General features: G+C 40.4%; 1 protein-coding gene across 1 annotated transcript; it reads right to left on the bottom strand.

Moving 5' to 3' along the window:
- Positions 1–443: 443 nt before the first annotated feature.
- On the bottom strand, positions 444–10,835 carry ptp4a1 (protein tyrosine phosphatase 4A1). Its single transcript, XM_088609789.1, has 6 exons — positions 10,641–10,835; positions 6,764–7,373; positions 5,534–5,626; positions 4,264–4,394; positions 3,728–3,802; positions 444–3,277 (listed from the first exon to the last, which is right to left on the bottom strand). The coding sequence occupies exons 2-6, from the start codon at positions 6,866–6,868 to the stop codon at positions 3,160–3,162; spliced, it is 522 nt and encodes a 173-aa protein (XP_088465915.1). The 5' UTR covers positions 6,869–7,373; positions 10,641–10,835; the 3' UTR covers positions 444–3,159.
- Positions 10,836–12,186: the final 1,351 nt, after the last annotated feature.

Raw genomic sequence — 12,186 nt, 5'->3', positions numbered from 1 at the left:
AAACTAACAAAACCCGCTGTTAGTTTAATCAGTCATAGTTGGTTTCCGTTGGAGGTTATCAAAGGTCTGTTGGTCTTCAGTAAGGTTGGTCAGTCTGCAAGAGGACAAATGCAGGGAGCTTCCAGCTGTAGCAGGCCTGTGACTTAGGGGCTGGCAGTCTTTGTAGGTAGTGTCTAAATATTCATTTACTTGAGCATCATAAGTGTTTTTCCTTATCGGTCCACCATAAGGCCAGGGAAACAAACCACATGATCCCTAGTGCAGGGGGAATTCTCTTGTATTTCAATTTGGTGTCAGACTTTTACCACTTTACATTCTTACACCCATTTTATTCCATTATCCAAATATTTTCACAAGGACTTGAAAAGGCATCCCCAGACAGGATAGAAGCTTTGTCACAAGAATAAGCATCACACTTCACAAACATTCAAACAGAAGAATAATTGTATTTTCAGTGTTTATTTAGATGTACAAGCTCTCTCACAAGCTGGTGAACACTGGCAATTTACTTCTCCCACAGTACTATACCACACGTTCCCATTTACAGTATAAATAGTTGATCTAACATTAATACACATCACCATTTCATCAAATACATAAATTATCAAGTATCCAAGTATTACATTATGCAGATCAAATAAAAAGGCATACAAAATATTGTAGACATTGGAAGTCTACAGTTTGAAGCCAAAACTGAAGAAATCACATTTTAGACAAAGCAGTAGTTGGTAAACAAAGTCTTGATACATACATTGAAAGAAAATTACAAGGTTTTGAGAAGTTCATTATACAATAAGAATCTTTAGCTACAATAACAAAGCATGTATTAAAAAATATTTACTGAAGGGCATACTTCTAATGTACTTTCTGCACAAGACAAAGGCAACATTTTTTGCTGTTTTTCCACATAGAAATATTAAATAGCCCCTCCCAGATATATGCTTCCAGCCCTACCAAAATGCACTGAAGAGTGCGCTGTTTCTAAGAGTAAGGCTTTTAAATATGAACAGTTGAAGGAAAGCATGTGCTTCTACAGTCTAAAGAGAATGGTACAGCTTTTTGGGCGGCAATCTTGGATTGTAAAAGGTCACCAGTTTGCAGGATGAAAACAGAAGGTTGTCTTTTATTGAAAAGTTAACAGAAGGAAAAGTGACAAATTGTGCAAAAATAGCCCTCCCTAAAATGTTGAAATGATAAGGTGTAAACAAGTGTATACAGTGAGAAGCCAGTCTTTCAGATTATATCCCCATCGGGCTGATGATCCCTCTCATGATTAGATCAAGTGCAATGTGTCCAGGTAGTCCACACCCTTCAATCTTCTAATGGCAACTTAAAATACTAATTCTGTAAATTTGGCACCTAATGCCCCTATATCCTTAAAATACTTCGAAAGCAATGTAAAACAAGTACAACATCTGTCAAGGTTAGATTTTTAAGTGCAGATAAACTTCCTTCGAAATAAAAAGTTACCTTTAGACCATAAAGTGGGCGTTCCTACACTGAATTTCTGCCAGGCCTTACCTCCCACGGAAGCACCTGTAAACAGATGGCAAATAACGCAAAAAAGTAATCAGCTGCGTGCTGGGTGGGGCCCCTTCAGTAACCCCCACGCCGCTTCAGGAGGGGCAAGCGGCTCATCGCTGGCGCCTCACTCGGGGTATCAGAAAAGACATCGCAATGGTACTGCACTGTGCTGGAAGGCCAACTTGCTTGAGCTACTCAGTCACAAAGCCCAGCTCTCTAGCATTAAAAACATGAAGCGAGGGGTTAAATATTCTTCATCTGCAAGACAGTCAAACTAAGTTCACAACATCAAACAAGGATGCCTTTGTGCCCCCTTGGTTCCCAGGTGTGGAATTGTTTCAGTGATGCTTTTAGCCTCAACTAAAGTTTTTGTCACACAAGCTCTTTAGAGACCAAATGTACCGTTTTTAAGGAGTCTATATAAAGACACCTGTTTCTACTGACTGGAAAGGTAGAGACAGCGAGTCCCAGTTATGGAATAGAGAAAAGAACAGTTACCGCGCAACAGAAGGGATCGCTGTAGAGGTGTAGTTAAAGGTTAAGTCATTCCAACCGTGATAAAGGGATCACATTATATGGTGAAATCAAGCATCATTAATAGCCCAATTTAAGCTATTTTGTTTTCCATATATTTTACATTAGCAAAGCACTTAAACTTTAGGTGCAAAACTTCAGTTTCTTTTAAGAAATCAGCTCTAGTGATAGTGATGTCTCTCATTGAGAAGCCCAGCTCTGTTTTGTATATAACACTAAGGTTTTGCTGTGTAAAAAGCAATATAGATCGATTATTTCATAATTGTATCCTATCAATAAAGGTATAGCGAACACTCATATTTAACCATTTATTTTACCAGGTAAGCGAATTAAGAAATTCTCATTTACACTGACAACCTGGAAACCTGTTTACAGAGCAGAGTATCTGCTGGAGCCAACGGAGTGAAGCACATGACTAAAGAGCAAACCCCAACCAAAGCTGCTGCCTGCTGCATCTCTCCAACACATAGCCACGGTGCTTCCACAACATTACCAATACTCCATACCAGCGTCAATTCATTCATCTTCATGGAGCACAGATTTCAACCACACTGTCAGTTTTATGATTGTATCGCCACAACTCAGCTCCACTGAAAGAGGGTATTTTAAATTCTTTACTTCCAATTTTACTAAACCTAAGCTTGGAGCTGTGGTGGGGAAGAAAAAAAAAAAGAGAAAAAATAACCACATTTACAACTATCGTTGCTTTTGTTAGCAAGATGTTCTCAGGTATAACCCAAATGATGACTTATATTACCGTGTCAGAATTGCAATTTGAAGACTACAAAATAAATCTTTAAGACTAATATTTTGGCTGCATCCGTTAACTCTTCAAGCAAATACTAGACTGTTAATCTGGGTTCTCAGAATTGCTTCCGATTCATGTTGGCCACTAGATTTTAATGCCGGAAAACAGGGCTTAGTATCTGCAACAAGGCGGTGTTTGCTATTAATATCTTTTACAATATATCTAGCATTGCAGGAGATATCACTGGAAGAAACGACAGCGTTCATTTGGTATTGAAGTCCTACAGTTGCTTCCGGGGTCCGAACGAACGCAAGAGCCGCGCTGTGGCCGTGCCGTCTCCTGCGCCGCCCCTCCTACTGGATGCAGCAGTTGTTCCGGTGGCCGTTGGAGTCCTTGAAGCGCAGGCGCATCTTCGGGCGGTACTTCTCCAGGTAGAGCAGCTGCTTGCTGTTGAAGGCTCCTCGGCGCTTCCTGGTGTGCGACGGGGGAAACCGTTAACGAGACGCCTCGCGGAAAAACACTTTTTTATTTTGGCGTGAAAAGTTATGAAATTAACAGATCAATGTCGTCATTTCAGTTCAAGCGGTGCTTCATGCAAGCCTTTTCTCTTTGCTTAATTCTGCAATTATTGATCCAATCAATGAAAGTCCCGAATAACCCTTATTTAAAGCAGTAAAAGAAACATAAAAAAATGAATATGTTAAATAGTTCAGCTTTTAAAGCTTTACAACCACATATATACTTTCACAACATGATTAAGATGAAGGAATCGGTGCAATTTCATGAGAAATTGGAAATCCTGCTTTTCTCTACAGTCCCTTCTACTTTCTAATGAAGATGTAGAATAGTCCTTCAAAATCTGTCCATCCTGAAGATAAACCCTAGCTGGATAAGCGCAAATAAGTTCAGAATGTTACTTACTGCCTTATAAACTGCACTGCATCTTCATACTTCATTCCACACTCAATCATAGCAAGGGCAACCAGGACTGGAGCTCTGGAAAGCAATTTTGGACAGAAATTTTTTAAAAAAGTCATTTAATTGACCAAAAATGCCTGCAATATATTGATTAAATGGACATACTCCTCCCCTTAATTCAAATTGGCTAAGACTTGATATTTCTTCAGTATTAAAGTGGGTCATGTACTGTTTCAAACATATGCAACAACATTTACCAAAGTGTTGTATATTTTAAAGATTTTAAACCTGATTTGTTGACTCTCAAATTATGTGCTGCCAACATAAAAAATACTGTAAAATAAAGACATGTAAATGACACCTCTATCATTTACTAAACCGTTTTGTAGAACCAATAAAAACAATAGCTACAATAAACTTTCCAAAGGAAGAATCATCTTAGAACAGGTCATTTGTTTTGCCAATTGAGATTTGCCAAAAGAAATGTTACTTCATATTGGCTGCTCTTCAAAGAGCAAAACAATGAAGACAAAACACACCTGCCAAGTCCTGCTACACAATGGACAGCAATGCAACAGCCAGGCTCCTCACGGAATTTAGCCCTCAGGAGGTTCAGCCAGTCATCGACAATCTGGTTGGAAGGTGGGGCTCCATCATCAAATGGCCAATCCTGTAGAAAACATTCAGAGCAGAAAAGCATGAAATTCTACCAATTCCTCGCATTTATAAAGTGCTTTTCATCCCTAAGGATTCTAAAGTGCTTCTCATCCATGAGGGGACATGTTCCATCGACCTCTGAAGTACAGTTCCGACCTGGTTGTCACAGAGCAGCCATTATGGGCCAACAGTCCCACCACACAGCAGATTAGGCAAAGAAGTGAGGCAAAAACTTTCAACAACTGAGGTAAACTAGGCTAGACTGAGAAAATTTTAGCAAGTACAAGGCTGCAGAGATCAGTGATGGCAGTGATCACACCCCGGTCAACTAATCCTGCCATAACCTCGACAGCACTCAGTCGATTGTGCACCACAGTGCGCTGTTAAGAAACTCCCCCTGGCAGTCAGCTAGTGACATCACCCACAGGCTTGAACCCACAATTCTAGAGCCCCACCTGCACACAGGTAAATGAGTTCAACAACCGGGCCATGGAATGTCATGGGATCTTTAAATGACAGAGTAAAAAGAAACCTTGGCTTAACACCTCATCAGAAGATGGCGCCTCCTTCAGCTCTCCTAACGTGTTCCTGGTCACCACTTTTCAGTGAGGAAAGAAGAGCACCTCTGATTTTCCACCAACACCACTTCAAGACCAACTTGATTTTCCTTTCTCAGCCAGTACTGACCAGGTTCAGCTTGGCTTAGCTTCCAATGTCTGATGGGAACAGGCTAGAATTTCAGCCAAAGCTGAACCTTAATGCTCAGATACTGCATTTTATCTGTATATAAAGTTATTCTAACAGGATTATTGAAACAGAACAAAATACAGAGAACCAAAATAATTGACTTTAAAAGCAGCTGTTGCAGTTACCTTGAACTTGATTATATATTTTTTGCATAGAAACGTGGCAGTGTTGAGGAAAAAGAAAATGTCAAGTCTAATCTAACAAACCAACTATCCCTCTCCCAACATTCGTCACCACTCTGACGTTTCCATTCCTTTTACCAAAGGAAATACAAAGCACAAATGGAATAATTGTTGCATTGGTCTAATTCAGACCCACCACTAATCTATTTCACCTGAACTCATGGATTCCAAGTGGGAAAATGGAACCGGATATTCCCAATAAATGAACGTGCTCAGCACTTACCAAAACCTGAATGCCTTCCTTTTCCACCAGAGATGTATCATAGGTAGCTTCACAAACTCTCACCACCGTGGTAACACCATACTTTTTCAGTTCCTTTAACACAAAGCAACAAGTCAAAATCGCATTCAAGTCAAAACTAATTTTTAATACCATACAGAAGTGGAACCCTCTTCATCTGGTACTGAAGCAGAGGTGACTTTAAGGACACACTATGTGACACCAGGCAAACAGATCAGGTGGAGAAAGGAGAAACTGCTTTACCAGATGAATTAAGGGGGAACTTTAAGAAAATGTTGGAAAAAAGACTGGAATTTAACTGGTAGGTTTTTATGAAAAGTGCCATGGAATCTTTAACGACCAAGTATTGAGGAGCTACAGATTAGTGTTTTGGTTATCATACAGGGGCTCTGGTTTTGATATTCTAGTCCAGGTGGAAGTCTGCCACTGCAGGTCAACACTAACACCCTTCGCAGCAGAAGCAACATGCCGTTTGCTTTTCCTTAAAGGTCTCCCATCCCAGTACTGGGCAGGACCAACCTTACTTAGCTTCTAACTCAATGGAATCAGGCAAGAAGCGATCCCAATACTGTAGTTAGTTTGAAGGTTGGACATTTCCACTCTACAGTGCTACATTATATAAAAAACCAAGATGGAAACAACCATTTATTTTTTCCTATCCAAGGTTAAACAAAAGAAATTGGGAAACTGATTATCAAAACTTAAAAAGATACATCAAATGAAAAGAGCAAACAAGCGTTTGAAAGGTCCGTTGCATAATTAAATGAGTAAACTTTAATTAAAGGTTCGAGTGACCTTGGTGTGTTTTTTCAGTTTTGCTGAACAGCTTTTTTTTTTTTTACAATTTAGAAGGTCAACTGATTAATTAAGCAAACATTCCAGCAAGCCCCTATATTCAAAGTTAAAAATTGTACCATATCTATTTAATGTAATATATTTAAGGGAGAAGGAGATTAAGTATAGTGTTTATGATGTTTTAGGTGAGGCAATACTGTCAGGAAATTATTACAAATTACTGACAGCCAAGACTGATAGAAATTGGCTGCTGTCATCCCTCCCAAAATTGTGTTATAAACGTCATTAAAACAAACTGGATTCAATCTATACATGGGAAAAAGGATCACTGGTTTATATTATGGAGAGTAAAGCTACAGTTCTACTTTCTATAAATCATGGGTGTCACAGATTTTTCTGACGGTGTGCAGAACTCACCTCTATAAACTTGTTCAGAGTGGCATTAGTGGGGTTGTGGGTGATGAGGAATCTCATGTTCTTGTACTTGATTTCCACAGGGGCAGGGCGATTCATTCGGGCCATTGTTAAAAAAGGTTTTGTACAAATTTAATAAAGACCAACAATAATAACAAAAAATGCTTAAAAATATCCAATACAAATTGACGTGGATATATGGGAAAAAGGACTTTTTTTTCTTTCACTGTACTCCACTGGAAATTCTCTGTTCTGCAAAGATGAGGTCTAGGAAAATAAGCTGGGGGTAGGTGGCTGGTAATGGACCACTAAATAAAAAGCAGCAGATCTTCTTGATTCCAGTAATACTGAAGCCAACAAAGAAGGCAGTGCACCAAAGGTTACCCCATCCAGGTTCGAGCTCCTCTGTGAAGACAAGTGCTCTGCCGGGACTATTCAATGCTTCTTATCCAGGTTATCAGCGCCGCCTCAGCTCCTAAGGGGGTTTCTGTGTGGAGTAGTAATGAATTTCTAGAGTTCACTTGTCTGCATAGACTCCGTGCTGTGCCTGGCAGTAGTCTCCACTGCCCTTCAGAAACTCCATAAATGTGTGACCAAGAACACCACAGAACTGCTGCAAGAGAAACCACCAGAACAAGCGTTAACACGTGTTCACAGGGACCCTGGCCGACCCCACTGCTAAACACTTTCTAAAGATGATATGTTGAATGTGACATTTATCCTGACTGAACTGTTGCAAATACATATCAAAAAGCTGGAACTCCTTTGATTGTTGTTTTTTAAAACATTTTGAAGGCAGAAAACTGTGCTGAATTGCAAGTAACAAATCATAATCTACACCTGTGGCTATAAAAGCCAAGTCTTCAGCTTTGCTTTATTGTGCTTTTCTCAATGTGCTGCGTCATTAAATGTCCCAGTTGCATAGTAATAAACCTTCAACAAAATGAACACTTAAAAAGTACTTGAATCACACAACCATGATTCATATGCACTATTTTATAGACCATTTGGCGTTTTCTGCAAGTACGCAAACTGAAGTACGGCTAACCTCCAACAGGTGAATAAGATGGAAGAAAATGAAGATAAATACTTAAATATCTAAACAAATTAAGATCTATTCAGGATGATGGGGAAGCGTGGAAGTAAAGCATGTGTTCTTCAGCCATGATTGTCTAAAAAAATCTTTTTGGTTTCAGACATAAAATGGAATTGTAACAAGAATAGTATGTGGATATTTTACCTTAAAATAACTTGTTTTTACCATTTTGCACAAAGTCATTTGATGGTTTTATGGTATCGTATGTTTGCTAATACAGTCATTATTTCAGCAAAACAATTACGGGATCTTTACCATTACAAACCAAGTATCAACCATTAAGTCATATCTACTTTAAAAACCTCTGTTAAAGTCCTAACCTCTTTCAGTCACTGCTTAGCAATACTTATTGCAAAGGCACCACAGAATCAGAGACCAGAATATGCCAGTGATTAGCTGGACTGTTAATACAATTCTCGTGAGCACTTAACCTCCTGGCTGTGCATCACATTGAAGAGTCCCTGTGAATACACCCGAAACACATGGAACAGTTTCAGACTATAGTGCCCCACGCCTCAACAACTGATGTGAAAGATCTGAAATGTGGCTGTACATATTTCTAGGACTGATAATTACTACGTCACTTGTAAAAGAAAACACATCTAAGAGAACGAGCACATAGCCCGAGAGAGGAGCACTATGTAAAAACCTTTGAGAGAGATATCTGCCTTGTTACATCTGGACCATGCTTCCTGGTCACATTTTCTCCACCTGCACTTCCTCAAAACACTACCATGCTACATTTAAAATTAACCTACGCTGTTGGGAAAGAGAAAATAATTATCTACGCACACCATTAAAAAAAACTTATATTAGTTATGGGCAAGGTTTGAAGTATCAGCCAGCCACCTCTGTGCTGTGAATAACACTTTTGTCCAGCTAATTCAGGGGAAACAGGGTGCAGGTAAGACTTCTGCATTCAAATCAAAAGGGACTTTACACAACGAATCTATCAGATGAGCATCAATGAGTCATAGTCATGAGACAGCAAAACATTTTTCTACACTCGACATAAGGCTCATTTTTATATGAATCAGGCCTTGAGCGGCGACTCTAATATCATGTGATTACATCTGTTGGCAGCTGAAAGAAAAAATGGTTTAAGAGTCAAGATGACTTCATGGCGTCCACCTGTAGTGGCACAAGTGACGCTGCGCACTTCACCGGACCAGGCCGCCCGCTCAGGGAGCAACATGTCCCAACTTGCGCGGATTTCACCGCAAGAGCTGCTTTCTCTCTCTCTCCCTGCTGACACCGGTTAGTTATAGTCGTAAAAACGGAAAGGGTCGCTTCAGGATTTTTTTTAACCGTGCGTTCCTTATTTAAAGCCACGACTTTAAATATTTAATATTTGATAAAGCTAAACGTTAATTTGTAAAAATCTACACCCTCATCGTGGAAACAAATGTTACTTTGACAATGCAATGCTAATAAAATGTTTAGAATTGGCGGAAATGTCCCTCCACGGAAAACTAGACATTCCCTTTCCTATAAGCTACTAACAGGAAGCTTAAATCAGAGGGGAGCCCTAATTATTTACCGCACTAGCAGTTTCGACCACGTTCCTGTAAGGCCATTTTGTAAGCAGGTTCCTGCTATACCCCCCCGCTCCGCCTCCTCGCTGTAGCTACACTGCGAAACGCAACGTATCCCGAAGCATCACTTGATATACAATTTAGTTACTGTGTAGCATAACCCACTGTGGTAATAATTTCCTTCTCGGGGCAAATTCAAGGCGTCCGCCGCGGCTCAAATGCCTGCATACAGACAGAGGCTGCTGGCCCCCGCGGTACCGGCCACCGGCGCCGATGATAAACCGGGAGAGCCAGGGCAAACCCGTGCCCTACTTCTGAGACCGAACTGGATTAAACAGGCTTCCAGTCTGGAGCCGCGCAGGTCCGCCACCATGTTCCCGAACGCGATTTGTTTCCCTTAGTGTTCTATGTCACAGTTTTTATTCTCCTGATGTTACTTGTACACACGCCGATTATGTTTTTTTCAACCCAACCCCCCCCCCCCCACACACACACACACACAAAATACACGAGGGTGAGAAGAGAAGGGAATCAATGAACCGATTGCACCGGGCGGGTATACCACCCCATACCTGCTGTAAAAGGGAGAAAATGGCTATTTTCTAATGTTTGGAATCAGAAAAAAATAAAAAACGTGTTTTGTGAGGTTAAACCAGATATGTACAGAATAGAAGCACTTAGGTCTAACATAAACCCGACACATCGGGAGGGAGCGGGCGAATGCAGCTCTTTGTGTAGCCTGTAATTTCTGCCTCTGTCGTTTGAGGCCTAATCACTGGACTCCGATAAAGATGCGTCTTGAAAACGGAATCGTCTTTATAAATCGTCATGTGCATAATAAACAGCACCCAGCATATGTTGCATACGACATATGCAACACAGTTACTGAAGCATTTGCTAAATTAAACTGTTTACCATGAGAAATTGCCCTAGGAACCCGTTCCCAGGCATGCAGTAGGCGGTCTTGCCCAGGCGTGCCTTCACGATCCGCGCCGGCATTCATTTAACAACCAGCGCAAGAAACCAGTATTAAATTCGCAACCACGCACTCACACATTGACAGCGATAAGTAAATCATAAAAAACGTGTGACATGTAACCGACAGAATTTACCCTCCCCCCTAAGAAAGACACGCTGGCGAATAACGGCAAGTTAGAAAAGAGGCCACAGTGTAGCCAAATTGTATCACAGTGTAGGATAAGGACTAGAAAAAAACGATATCTTTTATTAAAAAAAGAGGGATACTTACAGGGATATGCTTACTCATTGAAGATTGTAGCTTAATCATAAAGCCGGTCCCTAGGAAGAAGAGAAAAGGGTATAATGGTTTTGTACCATACAGCTACCGTCTCTGACTGCGTCGGCGTCTGCTCCGCTGCTGTCAGTGCTGGGCAGGCAGTGATCTCGCCTCTTGTCTCCACCCCACCCCCGCCGAAGACAGCGCAGCTCCGGACTCTGCGTCACACGCCTCTCCGTTCCTCTCCAGAGCCCCGACATTGCTGCTGCGCTCAGTGGCTAGGGCAGGATGAACTTATGCAAACAGTACATCCAATTAGTCCTGCCATTGCCAGATTCACTGGTGGGTGTTAGAGCTCTCCTCCGTAATGGGATGTAATCACACAGTTCTATCTATCATAGGGACAACAATCGGAAAATATCCTTTTTTTTCCTGGGCTTATTGGAATGAGTTTTGGAGATAGCATGTTATGAGAGAGCTGTCTTAACAAGGGATAGTCTGCTGTTAAAGTGACGTAGGTACATAATTTTGCATATATTGTGATTCGTTTGAATCACTTTCTTAAGCTTGTCACGAACCCAAGTCTTCAAACAGCGCTCCTAGACGTCAAGACCTCAAACATCCTCTCAAAAAATTATACATAGAATCGTTAGTATAATCCTTTACATTATAATTTTCTGTAATATACAGAATAGAATATATGATTCTTTAAATATATCCACAAATACATATTTGTATTGCTTCTCATAGTTCTGCTAATTTCAGTATTTTCAGTTTCCTTTAACACACTCACTTCTTTCCATTGCTCTGTCGCTTTTTTGAAGTGGCCTCGGAAATAAGCAGGAGGGTTCACCAATACCGCCCGTCCGCCTTGTGAGGCCGTAAATGTTAATACTATTTATAATCTTTACCAATGAAGAATCGTGTCTTGTGGTTTCTGCTGCAACATTTTTTTAAATCAAAATCTGAATCATTTTCCTGTGTTTAGGAATCCTTAAAATATTTTATGTAGTACTCCAAAAATCATTTATGTTCCAGTTCACATCACAGGCAGTTTTAAGGTCCACAAGGTATTGTAAATGTCTGTGTCTTATGGGATAGGTATGTCATGCAAACTGCCCAGCCTTGTTGTTAAAGCAGATGAGCTGGGATCTTTCAAGAAATGGCTGCATGATCATGGGAAAATAGGGGGAAATGAGGGTCAGGGAAGGATATGGAAACAGAATGAGGGCAGATATAAGGCTTATAACTGCAAGTTCAAGTGGTCACAAATGCTTAAAAATTAGGTATATCAACAGAAAAGAAAACAGGACATGTACGGTTCTGACGTTCTTCATTCTTAAATTGTTTGACCTGAAAGATTGTGACTTGGTAGCAGATCCTCTATTCATGTGGTGGGTTTATAATGCACTCTGTAAAGTTTCTTAATTCAATTCACGGGGATCTGCAGTTTATTTTTATGTCTACATATCTGCCTTGTAAGAAATCATCTTCTGGATTGAGAAGATCCTAAGAAGAAGCAGACGTTTCTATGAATTATGGAATATATGAATAATAA

The sequence above is a fragment of the Lepisosteus platostomus genome, chromosome 17, assembly GCF_059453375.1.
Source record: "Lepisosteus platostomus isolate fLepPlt1 chromosome 17, fLepPlt1.hap1, whole genome shotgun sequence".
NCBI classification, from domain to species: domain Eukaryota; kingdom Metazoa; phylum Chordata; class Actinopteri; order Semionotiformes; family Lepisosteidae; genus Lepisosteus; species Lepisosteus platostomus.
Note: the sequence above shows the minus strand (reverse complement) of the source record. Positions and strands in the feature narration are given on the sequence as shown.